Raw genomic sequence first — 27,825 nt, 5'->3', positions numbered from 1 at the left:
AAATCCATCATCAACTTTGTATTTCCCACTTCCACACAAGCAAAACATAACAGCCAGTAATACACCTTGAGTTGTTACAACCGGACGACTGCAGTTGCATGCGACAGCTCCGGGTTGCTTCAAATCCTGTGTACACACAAAGATAAAAAATGAGATCAGTTAAAGGATAAGTTCACAAATTTCCTGATAATTTACTCTCCCCATGTCATCTAAGATGTTCATGTCTTTCTTTCTTCAGTTGAAAAGGAATGAAGGTTTTTGAGGAAAATATTCCAGGATTTTTCTCCATATAGTGGACTTCACTGGGGTTCAACAGTTGAAGGTCCAAATGTCAGTTTCAGTGCAGCTTCAAAGAGCTCTACATGATCCCAGACGAGGAATAAGAGTCTGATCTAGAGAAACCATCACTCATTTTCTAAAAATATAAAAACTGTATATACTTTTTAACCACAAATGCTCGTCTTGCACTGCTCTGTGATGCACCATGCGTTACGTAATCATGTTGGAAAGGTCACGTGTGATGTAGGCAGAAGTACCACGGCAGGGCGAAAAACGTCTTCTTATTTTCTCCTCCAACTTCAAAATCATCCAACATCATTGTTTTACCTTTTTTTGTAAAGGCCGTTTGACTTAGTCTTTGCACGTTCGCTTTTGTAGACACTGGGTCGGTACTTCTGCCTACGTCATGCGTGACCTTTCCAACATGATTACGTAATGTGCATCACAGAGCAGTGCAAGACGAGCATTTGTGGTTAAAAAGTATACACATTTTTATTTATTTTTAGAAAATGACTGATCGTTTCTCTAGATAAGACTCTTATTCCTCGTCTGGGATCATGTAGAGCTCTTTGAAGCTGCACTGAAACTGACATTTGGACCTTCAACCCGTTGAACCCCAGTGAAGTCCACTATATGGAGAAAAATTCTGGAATGTTTTCCTCAAAAACCTTCATTTCTTTTCGACTGAAGAAAGAAAGACAAAAACATCTTGGAAGACATGGGAGTGAGTAAATGATCAGGAAATTTTAATTCTTAAGTTAACATACATCAAGTTGTCACGCTGGAACCATTAAAATCCTACAATTAGGATAATGAACAATATTACTTGGTGCAAGTTGTAAATTCTAAAGATATTATGAAAAAATTAATTTAACATGTTTGTTTCAGTCATTTTATAAATGTGAATTATAAATTGTTTAAAGGTGCCGTAGAACGTCTTTTTAAAATATGTAATATAAGTCTAAGGTGTCCCCTGAATGTGTCTGTGAAATTTCAGCTCAAAATACCCCATAGATTTTTTTTTATTCATTTTTTTAACTGCCTATTTTGGGGCATCATTAAATATGCGCCAATTCAGGCTGCTTCCCCTTTAAATCTCGCGCTCCCACCCACGGAGCTCACGCTTGCCTTAAACAGCATAAACAAAGCTCAAACAGCTAATATAACCCTCAAAATGGATCTTTACAAAGTGTTTGTCATGCAGCATGTCTAATCGCGTAAGTATGGTGTTTATTTGGATGTTTACATTGATTCTGAATGAGTTTGATAGTGCTCAGTGGCTATCGGCTAATGCTACACTGTTGGAGAGATTTATAAAGAATGAAGTTGTGTTTATGAATTATACAGACTGCAAGTGTTTAAAAATGAAAATAGCGACGGCTCTTGTCTCAGTGAATACAGTAATAAACGATAGTAACTTTAACCACATTTAACAGTACATTAGCAACATGCTAACAAAACATTTAGAAAGACAATTTACAAATATCACTAAAAATATCATGATATCATGGATCATGTCAGTTATTATCGTTCCATCTGCCATTTTTCGCTATTGTTCTTGTGCGCTTACCTAGTCTGATGATTCAGCTGTGCACAGATCCAGACGTTAATACCAGCTGCCCTTGTGTAATGCCTTGAACATGGGCTGGCATATGCAAATATTGGGGTCGTACATATTAATGATCCCGACTGTTACGTAACAGTCAGTGTTATGTTGAGATTTGCCTGTTCTTCAGAGGTCTTTTAAACAAATGAGATTTATATAAGAAGGAGGAAACAATGGAGTTTGAAACTCACTGTATGTCTTTTCCAAGTACTGAACTCTTGTTATTTAACTATGCCAAGATAAATTCAATTTTTAATTCTAGAGCACCCTTAAAAAATTTATTGAAAAATGTAGTGTGACACAAGATTGAAGAAGGCATTATTTGCTTTGTGGTCATGTAACTCACCTATTATTACTCCAATGTTATATTTGTGTTTTATGATTTATGACAGGATAACAGGTAAATCATTTAAAGGAAGTATACATACTGAATTACTTATGTGCAAGTAACTGCTGCAGAGACGGCAAATAAGTAAACTGATAAAACTGCAATAGCTCCCTTTCAATATACACTCAATAAATGTTATGATTCATGTAATGCTACTAATGTACTCAGCAGCATCATCTAGTGACTCATAGGGGTGTAACAGTACACGGAAGTCATGGTTTGGCACGTATCTTGGTTTTGGGGTCAGGGTTCGGTACGACTTCGGTACAGTAGGAAACATGGTCACACTTTAGTTTTAGGGCCAATTCTCACTATTAACTATTAACTTCTGCCTCAATAAAGCCATAATTACTGCTTATTAAGGTTGTTAAGTTTAGGTATAGGGTAGAATTATGTAATGTAGAATATGATCATGCAGAATAAGGCATTAATATATGCTTTATAAGTACTAATAAACAGCCAATATCCTAATCAATAATATTCATGCTAATAAGCAACTAGTTTGCATTACCGCGTGCGCCCCCTTCTGGATTGGAGTGTTGATCACCTGTGACTGACTGTATTCGTCGAACCGAACCGTGACGTCTGTACATGCACCGTTACACTCCTAGTGACTCATGAACCTTATTACAATAGTTTAGTCTCAGTCAAGGTCTAAAACTTGGCTTTCTGAATAAATTAATATATTTTCGTCAAAAAACTTCTTGGCACTAGAAAAGAATGAATACAAGGAAGCCAAAAGGATTGTACACTCACCTCTGCAGGAGATGTCACAGACATCAAGGCCAAAGAATAAAGGCAAGAGAGAAGAATAAAAAGAGAAATAAAAACTGAAAGAAAGAAAGAAAGAAAGAAAGAAAGAAAGAAAGAAAGAAAGAAAGAAAGAAAGAAAGAAAGAAAGAAAGAAAGAAAGAAAGAAAGAAAGAAAGAAAGAAAGAAAGAGATGCGTTAATTAAGGTTACAGCAAGGATGGAAAAAGAGCAACATCAATATTAGAACAAACAATAGGAGACTCGATCATTCTGACAGAACATCTTCAGTAAATCATTTGGCTGACAGCTAGTAACTACAGCGACTGAGATGTTATAAATCTGTCTTACCTTCTCCTCTAGATCTTTAATCTGTCTCCTCTGAATGTCAGTCTTATCTTCCAGGTCTCTGATCCTCTGTATTGAGAGAAACACCATCACAGACACTGCATTCAAATATCCTCTGCGGTGTGATTATGTTCGATATGTTATTGTTTGCTAAGTAATTTCGCTGCAAACAGGTTAGAGAAAGCTGAGGTCAGTGATTCCTATGCTACAGTACATTAACTACAGTGCACAATAACTTCATATATAAATACAGTGGTGTCCAAAAGTCTACTAGACCACTAGTTGAAATCACAACTGAAAAAAAATACATGGGTTTTACAATATTCTTAGTATTTGGTATTTCCTGATAATCTGCTGCCCTCTGCTGTATATTACAGCTTTTGCATCGGGTCAACATCCATCACACAGAACCAACACATTTAAACAAGTATGAGTGGTTATTACAGGGTTCCTACGGATACTGCAAAATTATTTTCTAGGACTTTTTTTGGTTTCCAAGGACTACAATCAGAGATCTCACTTACTGTATCAAACAATATCTTTATTATCTTTTAAATTATAAAAACGGTAAATAGATAAATAAAAATATACTCATAAAACAAAATGGTACAAATGAAGTGCAGCACATGCAAAGTAAGCAATGACTGTGGAAACTTTAATTATGGGATAAATACAAAGTTTATAATGGCTACTATTGTTCAGTAAATAATATTTTATATTATAATATTAGTGCAATTGTTATTGAGGATTGGTCTGATGGGGTTTTATCAACAACTTCAGCGCAGGTTACATAGTTAAGCCAATAGGTGGCGGCAAGGGACTGACTTTAAGAGTGAGTTAGTAGACCATTCATTAAAAAACACTGATTCATTCACTCAAAAAAAAAAATGCTGGGTTGTTTCAACCCAAAATTAGGTAAATAAAAAAAAAAAAAAAGAAAAACTGACAAAACCCAACAACTGAGTTGAAATTTTAAATTAAAATTTTAACCCTACAGTTGGGTTTGTCCATATTTGACCCAATTTTGGGTTGAAACAACCCAGCATTTTAGAGTGTTCTGGAATGAAACAAGGTTGTAAACAAGGAAATTATTTTATCTTTGAACAACACTTGATATGGCTCAATCAACAAGCAATGCGGCTTCGGCGTGAAGCTGAATCTGACGCTTCACTCCAAAGAGATTAATCCACTGACCAGCGCTGTCAGTCATAAGAAATCACCTTAACCATTGAACGAATATTATGACAAAGATATCGCTTTAGTCACTTAAACTGAATATATGATTGATCTGAAGAATGAAAGCTGTATCATATACTCAGAAATAAATGAGTAATATAACATATTTATATTGTCTTTTAATATTTCAAGCAGTTTTCAAGTACCTTTTCATAAATATGTCTGTTTTCAAGGGTTTTGTCCAGGACTTAAAATTCAAAAAGTCAAATTCAAGTACTTTAGGCACTTTAAGCACCTTGCACAAGCATTTAACTATCTTTTATAGTGTTTGCATTACAGTTACCAGATATGTTTCCAACTATTATTGACTATCATATAATGTCTACTGTGGCAGATTTAGGTTACTGAAGGTGTTCAGTGGATTACTTTGTGACTTTCATGACGTTGTCTGCACTCTTCTTCTTGCATTTGGTATAATTAATTAATAAATGGGTCATTCTACAAAACATGAATATCTGATGATCAGTACAATGATGATTGAGGGATGTGCAAATAAACATTCCTCAAAAGCCTGATGTATCATATTTGATACATACATTTAGCCATGCCAGAAAATGCCCTCAAGTACATCACAGAGAAACTGGATCTCCTAGATTTTCCTCCCGTCCTTACATATAAACACATCAACAAATTTTAAGAAAAAAAAAACAACAACTTTATAATAATAGGATTCTGTGGCCTGTCTTCTTGAAAGTATGACACATACATTTAAATGTACTACATTATTTAAAATAATTAAAAATAGATTTTTAAAAAAGAAACTGGTGTGAGTTGTTTTATTGTTTGAATAGTACCTGATGGGCTTGATGGAGCAGCTCCATCCTCTCCTGCAGCACTTGACAGTCATACTCTCGGCTCTTACGCAGCATCTGTCTGCGGAGTTTCTCCACGGCCGAGCGTAACTCATCCTTCTGCAGCTCGTCCAGAGGTTCTCCGTATTTGATCACTTTATCCTGCTGCAATGCGTTGTACAGGGTAGCCTCCAACTCCTGGATTTGCTGTTGCACACACACATTACAACGGTTAGGTTGTCTTGCAATATATATATATATATATATATATATATATATATATATATATATATATATATATATATATATATATATATATATAAAACATTTCAAAAGTTTTTTTTTTTTTTTTTTTAATTTGTTGATTAGAGCGTACAGCTCATGAAAGTCCAAAATCCAGTATCTCAAAATATTAGAATATTTACATTTGAGTTCCATTAAATGACCATCCCTACAGTATAAATTCCGGGTATCTCTTGTTCTTTGAAACCACACTAATGGGGAAGACTGCTGACTTGGCAATGGTCCAGGAGACTATCATTGACACCCTCCACAAAGAGAGTAAGTCACAGATGGTCATTACTGAATGTGGTGGCTGTTTACAGAGTGATGTATCAAAGCATATTAAATGCAAAGTTGACTAGAAGGAAGAAAGGCAAAGGTGCAAAAGCGTCAGGGATGACCACAAGCTTGAGAATACTGTCAAGTAAAGCCGATTCAAACACTTGGGAGAGCTTCACAATAAGTGGAATGAAGCCGGAGTCAGCGCATCAAGAGCCACCACACTCAGACATCTTCAGGAAAAGGACTACCAAGCCACTTCTTAGACAGAAACAACGTCAGAAGCATCTTACCTGGACTAAGGAGAAAAAGAACTGGACAGTGAACAGTGGTCGAAAGTCCTCTTTTCAGATAAAAGTAAATTTTGCATTTCATGTTGAAATCATGGTCCCAGAGTCTGAAGGAAGACTGGAGAGGCACAGAATCCAAGCTGCTTGAAGTCTAGTGGGAAGTTTCTGAAGTTAGTAATGATTTGGGGGGCCGTGACGTCTGCTGGTGTTGGTCCATTGTGTTATCAAGTGCAAAGTCAATGCAGCCATCTTCCAGGAGATTTTGGAGCACTTTATGCTACCATCTGCTGATAAGCTTTATGGAGATGCTGATTTCCTTTTCCAGCAGGACTTTAGCACCTGCCCACAGTGCAAAAACCACTTCCAAGTGGTTTGCTGACCATGATATTACTGTGCTTTATTGGCCAGCCAACATGCCTGACCTGAATCTATGGGATATTTTCAAGATACAGATGATCCGAAGGCTCAGTAGTGCCTCATCAGTGCCACAGGCTGATCACTTCCATGCCACACTTCACTGATGCTGTAATTTGTGCTAGGAGCAAGTATTGAGTGCACAAATGAACATACTTTAAAGAACTTGAACGTTTCTGTTTTGCATATCCATTTTTTGATTGATCTTAGGAAATATTCTAATATTTTTGTTACTGGATTTTGGACTTTCATGAGCTGTACGCTTTAATCATCAAAATTTTAAAAAAATTAAAAAAAAACTTTTGAAATGTTTTACTTTACATGTAGGGAATCTAGAATATATGAAAGTTTCATTTTTTAAAATAATTTACAATAAGAAATTTAACTTTTTCACGATATTCTAATTATATGACCAGCACCTGTACATATACATAGACACTCACACTATATATATATATATATATATTAAAGGATTAGTTCATCTAAAAATTAAAAAAATAATTGTCATCAATTACTCACCCTCATGTCGTCCCAAACCCAATGCAACTGACACTTTGTTGCTTAAAAAAGTTCATAAAGAGATCTTAAAACGAATCATATGAATTGTGTGGTTTAGTCCAATTTTTCTGAAGAGACTCAATCACTTCATATGATGAACAGACTGAATTTAGGCTTTTGTTCACATATGTTTCGAAGATGAATGGAAGTCTTACAGGTTTGGAACGACATGAGGGTGAGTAATTAATGACAGAAATTTCATTTGTGGCTGAACGAACCCTTTAAGGTGTAAGGGAAGGAAATTAATTATTAATTATATAAGCAGGTATTTTGCTGAATATAAGTACAATGTAAAAACATGTATGTAGTGTATTGTACCAAATGGTGGGTGGGTGCATTGTATCAAATTATTAATTTAAACGTTAGTACATAGTAGTTAAAGACACTTAATTTAAAGTTGAACCATATACAGTAGTTTTTCAAATTTTTACTTTTTTGTTTAAAATCAAATAATGGTTGGAGATGGTTGGTTTGGTTCATGGTTTAGAGCACCAATGCAGAAAATGCACTGCCAAAATGTTTTTTATAACAAATGAAACGTTGGTGGCTATTGTTGTAGAAATGAACTGGTCCAGGTGAAGTTTTACAAGACTTTCGTGGCACTATAATGAAAATCCTTTGGACTTCCAAATTAAAGATCATACAAAAACACTAAAAAATGATACATCATTAGCAGATGAAGATTTTACCACTTTACAACAGACTCAGAAAAGTATTAAACTAAACACTAAATATCAGAATTACAACAGCATACAGCACTTTCTAAAACAAAACATCATAGTAATTGTTTCACTGAAGTTTATAAAAGGAATAAATGGCTGAAAATGGAGCAATATTGTACCATATAAGCCTGGTCCAGCGCCTGCTTCCTGTAGTCCAGCTCCTCCTCCAGATATCCCTTTTGTTTGCAGAACATCTCCTGTAAGTCAACAGTCAGTGCTTTTATAAGTATCACTTTTATGTCTTTAGACAGTATCAAAAGCTGAGCTGAGGTCAATTAATAAGAGAATAAAGAGATTTCCTGAGTCACCAGAGAGTAAAAGGTCACTTTACTAGAGCAGTTTCAGTGCTGTGATGTGAGCGGAAACCAGATTGAAATATATCAAACTGATTGTTGAGAGCTAGAAATGACTGCAGCTGAGTGATGTTTAAGATTTGGTTGTTACTTAATGATTTCATACGTTATTTTATAAAATGTTTTACCGGTACTGTATGTAAGACAAATAATGTGTAAAGATAAGACTTGTTGTTTGTACCATCTCAAGCTCCAGGTCCATCATCTTCTGATGCAGAGCTGCTTCTGTTCCTTCAATCTGCTGAATCCACTACATGACAACAGACAAAAACACACATACTGTGATTTCTTCAATGCAAATAATTACAATTTGTAGAAGCTTCAGAAATAAAATGTGCTATTTATTATGTATTTTGATGGGCTAATTTCAAATATGACAATTAAAACTGAGACTGGCTACTTTTTACGTCTATGTATATCGTGTAGATCGTACATGTCACCTGTCCTGTTTATGTAACACTTTAAGAATCAGCAAAAAGGTTATAGAAATGACATTTATTATGAAACAAAACGCAAAAAACTATTATGAACAGTTTAGTGCTATTCAGTGTATGATTTCTAGAGCTGATATGAAGCAATTTGTTCAGCAAAGTGATGTAAGATTCATTATGATTTCATCATAAATGACTTCTAGGAATATCATAATGCAAATCACATTATGTATGACACAATAGCTTCAGATTTCATCTTTCATTGTTTTGCCTAAAAAGCAAGTACTAAACCCAGTCATATATTTATTCACTAATCCAATCAATCTCTGGTTTAAATTGAGATCTGTTCCCTTTATAACTCACCCATCCTCACCATTCCTAAGTCAAGATTCGTATATACTGACCAATAGCATATCTTGAAGCCTAGATCCAGTGGTGTAATGTAATGAAGTAATAATACTTCATTACTGTACTTAAGTATTTTTTTGGGAGAATCTGTATTTTACTTGAGTTTTTATATTTCTGTCAACTTTTATTTTTACTCCACTACATTTCCTAAATAAAATGTATACTTTTACTCCGATACATTTTCCAAAGCATTTTTGTTACTTACTACAAAATAAAGTCGGAACAACACAGACTGCAAACAAGTGCTCGCACGACCGCAGTTGATTTCATTTTCCGGGTTGCATCCTTTGCTGGAGCGGCTGAGAAGAGTGTGCTGTCATTATACAGTACGAGAGCGACCTCTAGAGGCGAAATAAAACTATCACTGATGCCTCGTGGAGTTTGTTTTGACACGTGACGTGAGGCTGCGCACTGCACAGAGCGGGACACTTCAAAAACGGATTTAATACATAGACAACAAAACAGTATGTTATATTACAGTACATGTTTTCATTATAAAGTCATTAGTTTGTTGAGTAGATGCTGCATTAGTGGAGAACAGCAGTATGTTTGCCGTCGAGGCTGAGAGGATGCTAACATTAGTAGTATCTCAAGCGGTTAAAACCATGTAACAAAAACACCAACTGTTTAATGTCACGATTGTTATCATTCATTTGCATTAGTTTATATCCATTTGTTCACTGTAATGCATTCGTTATCCAGCGAAGTTGTATATTTAAATCCTCATTATTCAGAGACAGAAACATAACAAATCAGAAATGTATTCGATTTCAGTTCTTTTTTTTATCGGCACTGTAACAAATTTTGATTAGAAAATAATCAAATAGAGGCAAATAATGTGTGAAAGTGTACATATAATAGACCAATGCTATGCCTTTGTGTGTAAAATGGTATTTTTTAAGCATGACTGTTTGGATTTATATGAAATGGAAACACTTTACAAAAAAAGTCTATTTGTAACATTAAATAAGGTTAATAAAAGTATTGTTCATTGTTAATTTCAACATTCATTTTAACATTTTAAAGATGTCTCTTACATTAGTTATAATGCACTATGAATTAACATGAACGATCAATGTATAATTAATATATTAGTATTTTTTATATTTAAAACTTACAATAAGCATTTTGCCATTTTTTTTATTCAAAGAAAACAAAATGTAAGAGTTAAAACTCTAAAACTGAACACAATCTTGCTGCTCAAACTGTGTTTAAAACAATTTTTAATAATATTTTTTTGCTCCTTTTGTATTTTACATTTACTTGTACTTTTATTTTCAATACTTCAGAACGTTTAAAGGTACAATTTGTAAAATTTTTGCAGTAAAATATCCAAATACCACTAGGCTAGTGTTATATATTTTGTCCAGCTGATTACTAACAATATCTCTAATGTTTTCAACTACTTGTAAATCATGAGAAAATTCCCATTCTAAACCGTGACACGGGGCAGTGCAGTCGCCTGTCAATGACGTCAGTTACCTTTGTTACCGCCTTTACTGACGTAGAAACCACATGACAACAGTGCCGTGGACAAATGCGGAAGTAGTGTCTAGCGTCCAGCAAACCACCAGCTTGCTTCAAGCAGTTCCTTATTTACTTCTTGCACGTTTTATGGTGGATTGTGTTACTTATTTATGGAACATAATTACTGTTTACCATCTGCCGCTGGTTCTGTCGACAAGGACAGCTCCCGGAAACTCATGACCGGAAAAGCGGAAGCGGCGCCGGCGACTGTGTCATAATAAAAGTCCCGCTGCTCGTGAGGCGTGTGTTGATCAATCGCTCCAGCTCCTCGTTCAGCTCCCGCAACACTCAGTCCTGCTCTGCTTCATACTACAGTAACGTTAATAATCGCATCCACGAACATGAGTTCTTCCAGACTCCAATCCCTATTCTTTTGCACGGTCCGTTGAGATGGAGACCACATGTCCCAAGTTTCCGCTCTAAAACTTGGCGTCATCAAACTACGCCTTTGTTTTGAATAGGCTTCTAGCGACCTCTAGCGGAAAAAAAATATCACAAATTGTACCTTTAATACAAACAAAAAAATACTTTTCGTACTTAAGTACAAAAAATATCACATACTTTAAAACTTTTACTCAAGTAACATTCTAAACAGTGACTTTAACTTCTACCAAAGTCATTTTCTGTTAAGGTATCTATACTTTTACTCAAGTATGGCTTTTAAGTACTTTATCCACCACTTCCTAGATCCAGTCAACAATTTTAAGCATCATTTTCATTCTCAGTGACCCAGAGTTAGTAACGTTTGACTGCATTTATTTCAGAAGCATTTTGGCTGTTGACTTCCTTCGCTCCAAGAGACTATTTTGTAGGTATTGATACATGTATATACCGAATTTCATACACATTTGTGAAACGTAGAGGAAAGGGGCTCTTTGTTGAAATTTTATAGGTGGCGCTATCAAGCCATTTTGCCACACCTAATTCTGAAACCCATATCAGATGTAAATGTTCGCCAGTTCTAATGCGTGTGCAAAGTTTCATGAGTTTTCGAGCATGTTTAGGTCCTCAAAAATGATTCATTTTGAAGAAGAAGAAGTGGAATAATAATAAACAGAGCAATTCCAAGAGGGTCCAAGAGTGTTTTAAGTTTTTCAGGAAGATGTACTAACATTGGTATTCTGATAAGTAATAGCCTACAACAAAAAAATGAATAATCAAATGTAAAATACCACTGCATACTCTTACTGTACACATTAAATATAGATTAATCCTTATTAAAGCAACTTAAGTTATTCAGTCAAGATCAATGAGTGATTTTCCTTAGTTTTTTGTTGTTTGATTATCATTAATGACAGACTGCAGCAGGTTTATTAGGCTGCTGTCACTTTAAGAGCTGCACGGATCCAATATACTGTTACACATGCAGTTTCTTTCTCAACTGTGTATGTTTCGTAAGATATAACCCACTGTGTTTACATGAACACTCCCAAAAAAGGCATTTTGACATTTTTGTGTGATATTTGCTTATCCATGTTCGGCTCCGACTCATCTCCGAAATGTCTCTTTTGTGGATTAATGCACTTTTAATAACACTGTTTAATATCAAGCACGTCCCACAGTTTATCAACAGTAGACTGTATTTTACAACACTCATTATTCGGCTGATTATCTTGTTTTCATAATAATTGGAAGCCAAAATTGAAATCGAAAATGAATTGCGATTAATCGTACAGCCCTACTCTATAGTATACTTATATAACCTGAAACATGCTGTTGAGGCAACCACGTACCTTCTCAGCGAGAGACAGCACAGTGCTTGCTTGAATAATGGCCACCTGCTCCTCATTCCTCAAGTTCTGCAAAAAACCATAAACACATACTGTGCATTTACACTACAACACCAACTTTAATTCTGCTAATAATCTAGCCCATGGTAGTAAGAAAAAAAAATGTTGAATGGATTGTGGACTGTGACGTACCCCGTTATCCCCGAGGATATCCAGCAGCTTGATGAGGTCTGGTATACACACGTCCTGTTGAGAGCAGATGACAGCAGAACTGGGTCATGTGTTCTTACTGTTATTGAAAGCAAAGCGCCAGTTTATGACTTCATATTTACCTTCACTCCCTCCTTTATACAGTAGATCTGTAGCGCACTCACTCCCTCGGAGAAAGGATGGATTTGAAGGTTAAATGGAGGCGATCTCCTCTCACGCTCCTGACAGATCACATCAAACACACGTTACACACTTACACCATTACCCCACCCCCAACCCCATGAGTAAACTAGAAGACAGAGATGGAGCCCAAACCTCCAGCTCAAGTATGCGAAACTCCAGCAGTTCATTCTGATCTTTAGAGTCCTGTAGTTCCTGCTGCAGCTTTCCATTTTCATTCTCCAACTTTTCAACCTGTCAAAGAAACATCAAAATACTGTCAAGTGACTAATGGAGTATATGAAAGACTTTCATTTTATCATGATAAGCAGCTGGAGTGCCCTGGTTGTCCACCAGAGGGCACTCCCCTCTTGTTCATTGCCATTCCATCAAGGACTACGTTTCCCATAATTCATTGCCCAGCCTCATCTTCCATGATGGTTTTCAGCTGTGTCTCATTAGTGTCGTTAGCTCACCTTATATAAGCCTGGTCAACTCAGTCATTCATTGCTAAGTCTTGTATGTGTCACTACTGCATTTCTGAGCGTTATCACAGTTCTCTGTGTCTTGTTTTGTCTTCTGCTTGTCTCCCTGGATTTCCCTGGTCGCCTGTGTCTTGGACGTTGTTTTATGTTTGGACTGTTTGCCCATGGTTTTGACCTTATGCTTGTTTTATGGATTATGATCATGGATTACACTCAATAAAACTGTGCTTGGATCTTCAACCTAGTCTCCTACAAATCTCTCCGCATCCATCTATCCACCCAACCACTCATCCATCCATCCCCCCGACCACCCACCCACCCATCCACCCATCCATCCATCCATCCACCCATTCATCCATCCATCCACCCATCCATCCACCCACCCATTCATCCATCCATCCACCCATCCATCCATCCACCCATCCATCCATCCATCCATCCATCCATCCATCCACCCATTCATCCATCCATCCATCCATCCATCCACCCATTCATCCATCCATCCATCCATCCACCCACCCATTCATCCATCCATCCGTCCATCCACCCACCCATCCATCCATCCATAGACCCACTCATCCATTCACCCATTCACCCACCCATCCATCCATCCACCCATCCATCCATCCAAATCCATCCATAGACCCACCCATCCATCCATCCATTCACCCATTTACCCACCCATCCATCCATCCATCCAAATCCATACATAGACCCACCCATCCATCCATCCATTCACCTACCCACCGACCCATCCATCCATCCATTCATCCACCCACCTATCCATCCACCCACCCATCCATCCATCCATCCATCCATCCATCCATCCAACCACCTATCCATCCATCCACCCACCCATTCATCCATCAATCCACCCACCCATCCATCCATCCATCGATCCATCCATCCACCAACCCCCCCCACCCATCCATCCATCCATCCATCCATCCATAGACCCACCCATCCATTCACCCATTCACCCACCCATCCGTCCATCCATCCATCCATCCAAATCCATCCATAGACCCATCCATCCATCCATCCATCCATTTACCTACCCATCCATCCATCCATCCATCTATCCATTCACCTACCCATCCATCTATCCATCCATTCATCCACCCATCAATCCATTCATAGACCCACCCATCCATCCATTCACCCACCCATCCATCCACCCATCCATCCATCCATCCATCCATCAATTCACCCACCCACCCATCCATCCATCCATCCATCCATCCATCCACACATCCATTCACCCATTCACCCACCCGTCCATCCATCCATCCATCCATCCATCCAAATCCATCCATAGACCCACCCATCCATCCATCCATCCATCCATCCATCCATCCATTTACCTACCCATCCATCCATCCATCTATCCATTCACCTACCCATCCATCCATCCATTCATCCACCCATCAATCCATTCATAGATCCACCCATCCATCCATTCACCCACCCATCCATCCATTCACCCACCCATCCATCCACCCATCCATCCATCCATCCATCCATCCATCAATTCACCCACCCACCCACCCATCCATCCATCCACACATCCATTCACCCATCAATCCATCCACTCACTCACCCATCCATCCATCCATCCATCCATCCATTTACCTACCCATCCATCCATCTATCCATCAATTCACCCACCCACCCACCCATCCATCCACCCATCCATCCATTAACCCATCAATCCATCCACTCACCCATCCATCCATCCATCCACTCACCCATCCATCCATCCAAATCCATCCATAGACCCACCCACCCATCCATTCATCATTATGGTCAGAATTATTGGCCTCCTTTGTAAATATGATTAAAAAGGCTGTAAAAATGAATCTGCATTGTTTATCCAGGCCAAATTCCCTTAATCATTCATCACAATGAGTAAAACCAAAGAATACAGTGATCTGATGTGCAGCAAAAGATTGTTGAGCTTCACAAAATAGAAAGTGGCTGTAAGAAAATAGCTAAAGCATTGAAAATCCCCATTTCCACTATCAGGGCAATAATTAAGAAGATCTAATCAACTAAATATGTTACAAATCTGCCTGGCAGAGGATGTGTCTATGTTGTCTTAACGTGAAGCGAGGAGGAGAGTTTGAGTGGAAAAAGACTCTTCAAGGATCACAGCTGGAGAATTGCAGAGATTAGTTGAGTCTTGAGGTCAGACAGCATCGAAAAAAATCAAAAAAAAAAATCAAACAGCACCTACATCACCACATGCTGTTTTTGAGGGTTTCAAGAAAAATCCTCCTCGCTCTTCCAAAAACAATCTCTTGTCAGACACTGGGACTTCAAACGGGACCGGCTTCTATGGTCAGATGAAACTAAAAAAAATAGCTTTTTGGCAGCAAACCCACCAGATGGCTTTAGTGCAAACTGGAATAAAAAGTGCCCCATGTGTACGATTAAAAATACTGCTGGATCTTTAATGTTGTGGGCCTATTCTTCTGCTGGAGGTACTGGACATCTTGTTCAGATACATGCCATCATGTATGATTCTATCAAATACCAACAGATAAAAAATCAAAACCTGGCCATTTCTGCTAGAAATCCAATAATGGGCCATGGTCAGATTTTCCATCAGGACAATTATCCAAAACAAACATCAAAACCAACACAAAAATGAGTCACTGAGCACAAAATGAAGCTTCTGCCATGACCATCCCAGTCCTGAACACTACAGAAAACTGAAGAGGAGTGAATCAAAATGGATCTGGAGAGATTCTGTATGGAGGAATGATCTCTGATCTCCAAACCCATCAGGTATTACAAGAGAGGACTCACAGCTGTTATCTTGGCAAAGGAGGTTGCAAAAAGTATTGAATAAAAGGCTGCCATTAATCATGGCCAACATGAACTAGAGAAAAACATTTATTTCATAAAGAGATTTCCCCCCATTTTCAATTGTTTTACTTGAATGAAAATTTAGATTTTTGTTGGACAAAAGGATAAAAAATACAGATTTATTTTCATAGGCTTCTTTGTTCATATTTACCAAGTGTGCCATATGCTCACCAAAGCAGCGTTTATTTAATAAAAAATACAATAAAAACAGTAAAACTGTGAAATAGTATTACAATGAAAAGAACTGTTGAACAGAACGTTCAAAAGAACAGAATTTACTTGAAATAGAAATATTTTGTACCATTATAAATGTCTTTACTGTCACCTTTGATCAATGTAATGCATTTTTGCTGATTAACAGTAATTAAAAAAAATTGTACTTCCTCCAAACTTTTGAATAGCAGTGTACCCACAATAGTTTTAAGCAGCAATTGTTTTAATACTGATAATAACAAGAAATGTTTCTTCAGCAGCAGATCAGCATATTAGAATGATTTCTGAAGGATCATGTGACACTGAAGACTGGAGTAATGATGCTGAAAATTCAGCTTTGAATAAATTACAGTTTGTATTGTACCCTGATGTTATCACACTGTATTTTTGATCAAATAAATGCAGCCTTGGTGAGCATAAAACACTTTAAAAATAATCTTTAAAAAATATTCCAAATACTAATTTTAAATATCAAATCTTCCCAAACTTGTGAATTCGATACAATTCATTAGCATGATACAGATATTTTAACATATGTTATTACACTGTACTTACAAGTACCTGAATGAACTAGATTTATAATTACACTCTTGATCCTAAACCTAAACTTGCCCCTAAATCTACCCTACAGACACATAATATACAGTGAGACCCAGACGTTTGATGAAAAATGATGGCGTTTAGTGACTTGTTTGTAATTGGTAACTGTCAAGGTTTATTTTACAATAATGACTGTACATTATGAGTCACCTCCAGTTATTGTTGCCCTTTTCCTGCAGAGGCTCATGAAAGCACCACATTAAGGGAATGATCTCTTTAGTTTATCATTGCTTTGTTCCTCCTCACAGTGTTGAGGAGACAGCATGTACACACACCTTATCCAGCAGCTCTTGATTGCGCCTGAGGAACAGTTGCTTCTCCTCCACCCATCTGGAGTCCTGTGAGGAAGAGAGGAATGATGTGGGAATTAGCCATACCTGTGCCAGACTGATACTTAGTAAAAATCAGTTTGTAAGTATGGAGAAACTCTCAGCAAGATAAATACCACACTAGATATTTAAGTCTAAATTATGAGTCACTGTGTGTGAATTTTGCATCACTAATACCAATAGAAAGACTTTTACCTGTCCTTTTACAGCAAGCTCTTTTTCCAGGTCTTCGATTTTAGCCTTATACCTCTGAGTGTCTGCCTGGAGCTGCTCATGAGCCTACAAACATGAAATCACTATGAAATACAAGAGTACTTTACCTGACTATGAGCTATATATGCCTGTGGGTTCAATGTAACAGCAATGTGTTTTTCTGAGTACACTATTTTTCAGAAGCTCATTCACAGCTGTATTTACTGTATGTTTCTTCAAATTTCAAGCACAAAAAATTGCTGGATTTTGTTTTAGGGTTTTCCCATGAGGTTTTTTTTTTTTACTCTGACTCAAAATTGCGAGTTATTAAGTCAGAATTGTGAGATATAGACTCTTTTTCTTCTCAGAACACGTTTTTAAAACATATTTTTTCTCAGAATTGCAAGTTTATATCACGCAATTCAGACACATATATAAAATGCAAATGCATATGTTATTGCAAGTGTATATCTTGCAATTCTGTCTTTATAACTTGCAGTTGTGAGTTTATATCTCGCAATTTTGAGAAATAAAGTCAGAATTGCATGATATAAACTCAAATGGGAGAAAAAAGACAGAATTATGTGATAAAAACATGCATATAGCGAGAAAAAGGCAATTCTGACTTAATAACTTGCAATTGCGAGTTTAAATCTTACAATTCTGAGAAATAAAGTCAGAATTGTGAGTAAAATGTCGGCATTACTTTTTTTTATTGTTTTTATTAAGTGGCGGAAACGAGCTTCCATAGGTCATTTTGATTTTATATGGTATGGAAAAAGTTTTACAAGCTTTTTTTCCAAATATCACTGATTATTAATTTATAAATACTTTAATGTTTTGGGGTTTTAGCATATGACATTTAACAACTGGAACTAATCTTGTCATATCATACAAAATTATAATTATAACTGACCTTGACACATAATCATAAGGGTAAGGGTACTTCAGGAGTCCTCTGTATGACACAGTGTGTGTGTATATATATATGTATATATATATACATATATATATATATATATATATATATATATATATATATATATATATATATATATATATATATATATATATATATGCATGACTTTGATTTGGCTCGTTAAAGTTTGTTTCAAATATTTATAATATTTTAACAAAACTGCTTCACTGCTTATTTGCTTTAAGAAATAACTACATAATAAGGTTTTCTTTTCACAAATATTATGAAATTTCGATTGGCTAAAAACAGAAATTGTAGACATTATGATCAAAGAAGAGGTGTATATTTACCATTTTACCATAAGTTTGAATTGCATTTTTATCTGCTCAAATCAAAACAAAAACAAATGAAATCAGTGTCTTGTCTTTTACCAAGTTCTGTACGCTGTTTAATGTTAATTATCTACAGCACAGACATCAGTTCAGGAATACCTTAGCCTCCATTTCAGCATCCAGCATGCCTCCCTTCTGCTCCTGTAGCAGAGCGTAGGCTCTTTGAAGAGCCTGATATTCCCGCGTCAACTGCTTAAACCGCAATTCGGACTCTTCAGCCGCTAGACCCTTAAGAAAAAGAGCATGAGAAATAATGAACATGAGAAATAATGCCTAACACACAGCATACAGAGGAAGTTTGGCATAAATGCAGGAACTGAAATTAATAGTTAATCTTCCTAAATGTTCACCTCATCTAAATCTTCGTCTGGAGTGGCTGGGGTTCGATCCATGCGCAGAGAAGCCACTGAGGAAGTTTCCGAATCCATAGACTCTTCATCATACCCATAGAATGTATCTACAACAATATGCCTCTGCATGGGAAACGACAAGATGAATTTTGGGTAAATATGGACTTCATCATGGAATTTCAGTATCACTGGTTGAGCCAAAAGTTAAAAGACAGACTGCGATGTTTTGAAAGCAGGACTGAGAAAGTTACACTTCACCTTTATAGGTCTGCTTCGTTTATGCCTCTTCTTTCTCAAGAGTTTTTCTCTATCCTGAAACATGGAGCAGAAGAAAGATGTGATACATGGGTGTTCAGTGCTCACTTCTCACGTCTCATGTTCACAGGAAGTACTCACTCGTGTCAGATCATCGATCATACTCTGTTGCTCTAGCACTTGCAGCTTGAGGAACTCAATCTCTTGATCATCGTTGGCCTGATCCAGATCATTCAGAGACTTGAGTTTCTTCAGTGGAGGATGGGATGTAATCTTTTCCTTCTGAACACAACAAAACAATAATAATACAACAGGATAAATGCATTCTGCTCTCAGAATTCCAAAAACAAAGCAGTAAACACTATATTTAAAATTTGCAAGAGATGTTTCCAAGCATTTTGTAGTGATCACATAATGATTATCCAATTATGGATAAAAGCCATAATTTCTTCATAATTTGAAGAATTTGGTTGTATACTTAATTATTATTGTTATAAAAAAGGGCTTCCTTCCATAATTTGATAATCATTGGGAGATCACTTTTTGAACCTTTTGAACCTCATTTGTCTTGTGGTGCTTGAATGGTTTAAAAGCATTTGCATGAATAAGTGCATGATCATAAGACCTACAAGACAAATGAGAACGCGCTGTCTCTGATATGGAAGGCCAAAAGGTTCAAAAAGTGATCACCCAATGATTATCAAATTATGGAGAGAAGCATTATTATATACAGACACTGTACAAATTGTGAAAAAAAAAAGAATGCAATAATTTACAAATCTCATAAACTTATATTTTATTCACAATAGAATATAGATAACATATCAAATGTTGAAAGTGAGACATTTTGAAATGTCATGCCAAATATTGGCTCATTTTGGATTTCATGAGAGCTACACATTCCAAAAAAGTTGGGACAGGTAGCAATAGGAGGCCGGAAAAGTTAAATGTACATATAAGGAACAGCTGGAGGACCAATTTGCAACTTATTAGGTCAATTGGCAACATGATTGGGTATAAAAAGAGCCTCTCAGAGTGGCAGTGTCTCTCAGAAGATGGGCAGAGGATCACCAATTCCCCCAATGCTGCGGCCAAAAATAGTGGAGCAATATCAGAAAGGAGTTTCTCAGAGAAAAACTGCAAAGAGTTTGAAGTTATCATCATCTACAGTGCATAATATCATCCAAAGATTCAGAGAATCTGGAACAATCTCTGTGCATAAGGGTCAAGGCCGGAAAACCAAACTGGATGCCCGTGATCTTCGGCCCTTAGACGGCACTGCATCACATACAGGAATGCTACTGTAATGGAAATCACAACATGGGCTCAGGAATACTTCCAGAAAACATTGTCAGTGAACACAATCCACTGTGCCATTTGCCGTTACCGGCTAAAACTCTATAGGTCAAAAAAGAAGCCATATCTAAACATGATCCAGAAGCGCAGGCATTTTCTCTGGGCCAAGGCTCATTTAAAATGGACTGTGGCAAAGTGGAAAACTGTTCTGTGGTCAGACGAATCAAAATTTGAAGTTCTTTTTGGAAAACTGGGACGCCATGTCATCCGGACTAAAGAGGACAAGGACAACCCAAGTTTTTATCAGTGCTCAGTTCAGAAGCCTGCATCTCTGATGGTATGGGGTTGCATGAGTGCGTGTGGCACGGGCAGCTTACACATCTGGAAATGCACCATCAATGCTGAAAGGTATATCCAAGTTCTAGAACAATATATGCTCCCATCCAGACGTCGTCTCTTTCAGGGAAGACCTTGCATTTTCCAACATGACAATGCCAGACCACATACTGCATCAATTACAACATCATGGCTGCGTAGAAGAAGGATCCGGGGACTGAAATGGCCAGCCTGCAGTCCAGATCTTTCACCCATAGAAAACATTTGGTGCATCATAAAGAGGAAGATGCGACAAAGAACACCTAAGACAGTTGAGCAACTAGAAGCCTGTATTAGACAAGAATGGGACAACATTCCTATTCCTAAACTTGAGCAACTTGTCTCCTCAGTCCCCAGACGTTTGCAGACTGTTATAAAAAGAAGAGGGGATGCCACACAGTTGGAAACATGGCCTTGTCCCAACTTTTTTTAACTTATTTTCCCCTTAAAATAATACATTTTCTCAGTTTAAACATTTGATATGTCATCTATGTTGTATTCTGAATAAAAAATTGAAATTTGAAATTTGTATTTATTCACAATTTGCACAGTGTCCCAACTTTTTTGGAATCGGGTTCGTATTTTGTATATAACAATAATAATTAAGTACACAACTGATCAAATTTTGGAATAATTAAGTCCCTTCTGCTTACCAAGGCTGCATTTTTTAGATGAATAATACAATAAAAATAGTAACATTGTCAAATATTATAATATACATTCTTATATGCTGATCTAGTGCTCAGGAATCCTTTGTTATTTTTACCGATGTTGAAAACAGTTTTTATTATTTACTATGTTTCATTTATTTGATATTTAATATGCTTAATATGTTTGTGAAACCGCCATAGTAAATAAAATAGGAACTCACCATCTCCATGTTCTCCTTGGTTATGGATTTCAGTTTATCCTCCATCCTCTGGAGGGACTGGCTCAGTTCGTCATTTTTCTTATTTAATAATTTGTTCCTCTCCAGTAACGGCTTGCACTGTTTCTCTGTTTCCCGAACACGCTTCAACTGAGAGGAGCAAATCAGAGTGAATTATTCAAAAACAAAAGACATGAAAAGAGAAATGTTTCCAAGACCACACATAAAAGAAGATGCATACTTTTTTTATAAACCTGTATTACCAAACAATAATTCCACAGTTGGCACAGCTTTAAAAAAAAAATAAATAAATAATAACAATGATCCTTCACTGCAACACTAAGTGTACAGGAAAACTCTAAATGACAGATCCATTAAAACATACCAGCTCATTTCTTTCATCCACTAGGATTGAATTACGGTCCTCCAGCTTACGAATGGTGGCTTTAAGTTCACTCATGCGTTTCTGGTTTCTTCTCATGTCCTAAAAGACATTCAAAAGTTACATTTGCACTGCACATTTAACATTTTCAAGCTTGACACAATAAAGGAAAATTTATGCAGTAATGTAAAATGTTTACAATAATAACCAATAATAACTGGGAACAAAGCTGGCACAGTACCACACAAAAGCATTAGTGTTTGTGTGTGGCTGTTACTGAGAAAGAGCACTTGCTTTTAAGACATTCAACCGGCTGTCTTACTAACAGTAACACTTAATTATTCTTAACGTAAAATGATATACTGTCGATACTTACAGTCAGTAACACTTTACTTCAATGTTAAACTTTAGACATTCTAATAGCAACAGTATAAGTAACTTTGCAACTGCATGTTAACTAGCAGTTATTAGAGTATTAGAATATCTGCTAACTAGTGCTGCTAACGCATTAATGCATGCAATTCATTTTTTCAGTTTAACACATAAAAAATATTTAATGCAAAATTACGCAGCATCCGTTTTTTCTGTCATAATTTGGCTAGCGTTACATTATATGATCACGCTCTTATTCACACAAATACTTTTAAACCATTCGAGCAGCACAAGACAAACAAGAATGTGCTGCCTGTGATATGGAAGGCCAAATGGTTCAAAAATTTGACTCTTAACATCAACAACACATAAAATATGTGTATTTTGCACATATTCAAAACGTATTTCAAACATTAAACACACGTGAAATACACATATTATATGTTTGTTGACGTGTTCAAATGTTTTTGAACCTTTTGGCCTTCGATAGTCTGTGTGACAAACACGACTCGTGCACAGAAAGATACACGCCAGACTCGAGTTCTCTTTCGCACTTGAACAAACTATAACACACATAATATCCTCATACGAGCAGTCTTAAATGAGTTAAATAACGTCTTAAATGAACTTAAAAAGTTGAGAAAATGAGATGCACGTCAGATCTGTGTCATGTCTGGCAGCAGCAGGTCTTAAAGGGATAGTTCACCCAAAAATGAAAATGTGATGTTTATCTGCTTACCCCCAGTGCATCCAAGATGTAGAGGACTTTTTTTCTTCAGTCGAACGCAAATTATGATTTTTAACTGCAACCGCTGCCGTCTGTCAGTCAAATAATAGCAGTGATTGGGAACTTGAACAATAAGAGTCGAAAAAACTTCCATAGACAAGTCCAAAATCGAAATTAAACCCTGCGGCTCGTGGCGGCACATTGATGTCCTAAGAGACGAAACGATCAGTTTGCGCGAGAAACCGAACAGTATTTATATAATTTTTTACCTCTAATACACCACTATGTCCAACTTCGTTCAACTTCCGGTTAGTGAGGTCTGATCGCGCTCTGACAACGGAAGTGATGTCTCGCGCTCATTGAAGTATATGGGCAAGACATCACTTCCGTCACCAGAACGCGTTTTTTGACCTCACTAACAGGAAGCTGAACGAAGTTGGACATAGTGGTGTATTAGAGGTAAAAATTATATAAATAATGTTCGGTTTCTCGCACAAACCGATCGTTTCATGTCTTAGGACATTAATGTGTCGTCACGAGCCGCAGGGTTTAATTTCGATTTGTCTAAGCAAGTTTTATTTACTGTTAGAGTTGAAGTTTCCATCTACTGCTATTATTTGACTGACAGACGGCAGCGGTTGCAGTTAAAAATCATAATTTGCGTTCGACTGAAGAAACAAAGTCACCTACATCTTGGATGCACTGGGGGTAAGCAGATAAACATCAAATTTTCATTTTTGGGTGAACTATCCCTTTAAAGTGACAGCAGCCTAATAAGTTGTTGTGATGTCTGTCATTAATGTTAATCAAAAAACAGAGAAAACTGTAGCTTTAATAAGGATTCATCTATATTTTAATTATAATTTATGCAGTGAAGACTGTAAAGTGTTTAAAATTTTAGTTTTCAAGTTGTAGACTACATGTTTAACACTGCAATGACTTACACCATGTGCATCTGCGTATTCGAATGTACATTTGCGTATGTGCATGTGCATTTGTAGATTTGACAACGTTTCTTTACCGGACTCCCACAATGCTCTGCTCCATCACCAGCGCGGCCGGGGATTTCTCTTTTTGGGCTACCCAGGTTGCATTCTGCCTCTTTGACCAGAAACAGCTGCTCATCAAGTGCATCCTTCTGTAGCTGCAACTTCTGCACGAAGCCTGTCGCTGTTTCCAGCTCTTTCTCCAGCGAGAAGATCGTTCTGTCTTTTGACTTGATCTCATCCACCTGGACATTTTAACAAAGGTAGCACTGGGTTAGTCCAAAGTGGTCAGGGTTTGGCCTGTCAGCTTCGGTAGTTAGCACCTACCACTACAACATTATGCAGATCTAGACCTATAATACCAGAACCCCCCAGAAGTACGTAATATGAAATCTTAAATGACCCCTCATGTGACCACAGAAGTTATTAGACATGTCTACCTTTGGAATAAGAATGATAGCTTACCAGTCGACGGATATCTCGCTCACAGTCCCACTTGATCTTGGTTATTTGTTCCTGGTGCGCTTGATGTTCAGTGCGCAAGTCACCTGCCTTCATCTTGTCGGCTATAATCATAGTACTAAGCGCTTCATCCGTCTGCCGTTTAGAAGACTTCAGCTCTGCTATTTCTTGCAGCAGCTTTACGCGCTCCTGGTCAAAGAATCGACGGGCTTCCTCTCTGGCCTCTAGCGTTAGCGCAGTACGTACTTTCTCGCCACTGCCATCGCGCAGCGCACTAAGAGCAGTCCGTAAGCGCTGGATCTCGCCTTCTTTAATCTTAGCTGTGCGGGCTAATTCCTGTTCATGCTGCCGTGTTAGCGATTCCCTCAGCGCAGCGAGTTCCTTTAACTTTTCTTCGTGCCAGCGGGCCCGTTGCTCTGTCAGCGCCGCAGTGTGCCGATGCTGCTCCTGTTCACGAATGCGCTTGCCTTCCTGCACCTTTTCTCGCTCCAGTTTGGTCACCTGCAGAAATTAGTTCATGAATAGCTGTACCTGAAACCACAAGTACATCTTGGAGACGTCTATTTGATGTCTGCATATACATCTGCAAGATGTATTTAGACTGTTTGCTCATCTGCAATACATTTCCTGTTAGATGTCATATAGACATTTAGAAGATGTCTTTAAGATGTATGTAAAATTGCTTTTTCTAAGAAGTTTATCAGATGTTTTTACACAGCAAATGCTTTTGAAATTAACAGATCTTTAGCAGACATCTTACAGATGTACCTGTGATATCTATCCCTGATAGCATGCGTACATCTCAGAGACATCTATTTGATGTGCATGTATTTACATCTGGAAGACATATTTTTTTAGAGTGTTACCAGATAGCACACATACATCTGCAAGATGTCTGTTAAAAATCTGGAAAGCATCTGCTGTTCACAAACATCTGATAGATGTCTTTAAGATGTCAGTTTTACATACATTCTAAATCATAAACATCTTAATGGCATCTTCTAAACGTCTATTTGACATCTGACAGGAAACGTCCTATAGACGCATTGCAGATGAGCAGACACTCTAAAAAATACGTCTTCCAGACATAAACACACATCAAATAGACGTCTCCGAGATGTATGTGTGCTATCAGGGTTTGCTCATCTGCAATATGTCTACAGGACGTCTCCTGTCAGATTTCAAATAGACATTTAGAAAATGTCTTTAAGATGTTTATGATTTAGAATGTATGTAAAACTGACAGATGTTTGCAAACAGCAGATGCTTTCCAGATGAAGTGATCTTTAACAGACATCTTGCAGATGTACATGTGCTATCTGTATTGGGTGTTTCCTGTTAGATGTCCTATAGACATTTAGAAGATGTCTTTAAAATGTTTAAGATTTAGAATGTATGTAAAATTGCTTTTTCTAAGTTTATCAGATGTCTTTACACAGCAGATGCTTTCCAGATTAACATATCTTTAGCAGACATTATACAGATGTACCTGTGATATCTATCCCTGATAGCATGCGTACATCTCAGAGACATCTATTTGATGTGAGTGTATTTACATCTGGAAGACGTATCTTTCAGAGTGTTTGCTCATCTGCAATACGTCTATAGGACGTTTCCATGTCAAATAGATTTTTAGAAAATGTCTTTAAGATGTTTATGATTTACAATATATGTAAAACTGACATCTTAAAGACGTTTATCAGATGTTTGTAAACAGCAGATGCTTTCCAGATGAAGTGATCATTAATAGACATCTTGCAGATGTACGTGTGCTATCTTGGATGCCACAATGGTAGTGTTTTTAGTAATATTGCATTTAGCCAATATATGTTCCAGGTGGACAAATATAGTAAAGCAGATTTAATTATTTAGTTTGTTACTCCAGAAATCAGTACCTATGAAGGTTCATTCATTGTGAATGCTACACCTTCAGATTCACTAGTACCCTATGTAAATTTGCCTACCTTGCATTTTTCTTGATGCAGTTCAATTTGAATATCGGTTAATTTAGACCTGAGATCTTCATTGGCTGCCTGTAAGGCAGAGATGAGCGCTTCAGGCTTCTCGCCCTTGGCGCGGCCTTTCTTTGCCATTGGGTCAGATGTAGGGGTTCCTCAAACACTCTTATTGTCCATCACTTCAAATTACAGTGTCATTTCCAGTTCCGTCTTTTCCTCATTATCCTTGCAGTCAGAATACCTGTGGGTGTAAATGGTAACACAAATTTCTATTATGATTTACAGTAACAGTAATAACAGAGGCTCAACTAAGCATGCACACTGTAGACTAGAGCTGCACGATTAATCATTAAAAGATTGCGATCTCGATTCAAACACCCACACGATCTAGTTCCTGAATGACAATGATTCACCTTTGACAAAATTATACTGGAATGGTAGGGATCAAAATAGAGCAAATCTCCTTTTGAAAGTGACTTTGTGCTTCAAATAAAGACTGTGTCAATTACATCGTTACACCAGTAGGTGGCGACAAGTGACTGTTAATAATGTATTTGTTATTGAATCATTGATTCAAAAGATTTAGTTCAAAAATGCTGATTCATCCAGTAATGAAACAAGTGAAGTCTTTATGAGTGAGTCATTGAATCATTCATTCAACCCGATTTTTAAAAAATAATTCATTCTAACTAATTAAATATTTTTAAATAGACTGCAGCAATTAATATTTTTTATCAGTACCTCTGGTAAATTATGTTAAATTATTTATTTGTCTATTTAGAATTGTGGGAGAATTGTGATTCTCAATTTAACCAGAATCATGCAGCAATAGTTCAGACAATTTAAACTGTAATGCAATGATCTGTAAATAATAATAATAAAAAGATGTCTCAAGCTTCAGGCACTTCTATGTCCCTGTGGTTGAAGTTGTTTTGTCTAACAGATTTCATCTTCAGATTTCTATTTTTTTGGTTGTAAGAGGAAAACTTCTTGGTAACTTGGACCTTTTTCAAATGCTTTAATTATGGGTTTC

The 27,825-nt window shown here is 37.0% G+C and overlaps 1 protein-coding gene across 1 annotated transcript; it reads right to left on the bottom strand.

Moving 5' to 3' along the window:
- Positions 1 to 23: 23 nt before the first annotated feature.
- On the bottom strand, positions 24 to 26,927 carry jakmip2 (janus kinase and microtubule interacting protein 2). The gene is made up of 21 exons (XM_067375640.1): positions 26,799 to 26,927; positions 24,838 to 25,335; positions 24,408 to 24,617; positions 22,291 to 22,389; positions 21,909 to 22,055; positions 19,508 to 19,648; positions 19,370 to 19,423; positions 19,112 to 19,234; positions 18,861 to 18,989; positions 17,454 to 17,537; positions 17,205 to 17,267; positions 12,917 to 13,015; positions 12,724 to 12,822; positions 12,584 to 12,637; positions 12,395 to 12,460; positions 8,477 to 8,545; positions 8,062 to 8,139; positions 5,401 to 5,604; positions 3,374 to 3,439; positions 3,030 to 3,103; positions 24 to 126 (listed from the first exon to the last, which is right to left on the bottom strand). Exons 1-20 carry the CDS (start codon positions 26,925 to 26,927, stop codon positions 3,053 to 3,055), a joined length of 2,463 nt encoding a protein of 820 aa, XP_067231741.1. The 3' UTR covers positions 24 to 126; positions 3,030 to 3,052.
- Between the last annotated feature and the right edge of the window lie 898 nt (positions 26,928 to 27,825).

This window comes from Chanodichthys erythropterus, chromosome 22 (genome assembly GCF_024489055.1).
Source record: "Chanodichthys erythropterus isolate Z2021 chromosome 22, ASM2448905v1, whole genome shotgun sequence".
Taxonomy (NCBI): Eukaryota; Metazoa; Chordata; class Actinopteri; order Cypriniformes; family Xenocyprididae; genus Chanodichthys; species Chanodichthys erythropterus.
This window is presented reverse-complemented; position numbering and strand designations above follow the sequence as displayed.

Coding starts and splice junctions, on each gene's coding strand:
- jakmip2 (XM_067375640.1), bottom strand. CDS start 26,927: ATGGCAAAGAAAGGCCGCGCCAAGGGCGAGAAGCCTGAAGCGCTCATC. Junction 22,056..22,290: donor TGGATGAAAGAAATGAGCTG/GTATGTTTTAAT, acceptor TGCTCCTCTCAG/TTGAAGCGTGTTCGGGAAAC. Junction 17,268..17,453: donor AGCTTGCTGTAAAAGGACAG/GTAAAAGTCTTT, acceptor TCTTCCTCACAG/GACTCCAGATGGGTGGAGGA.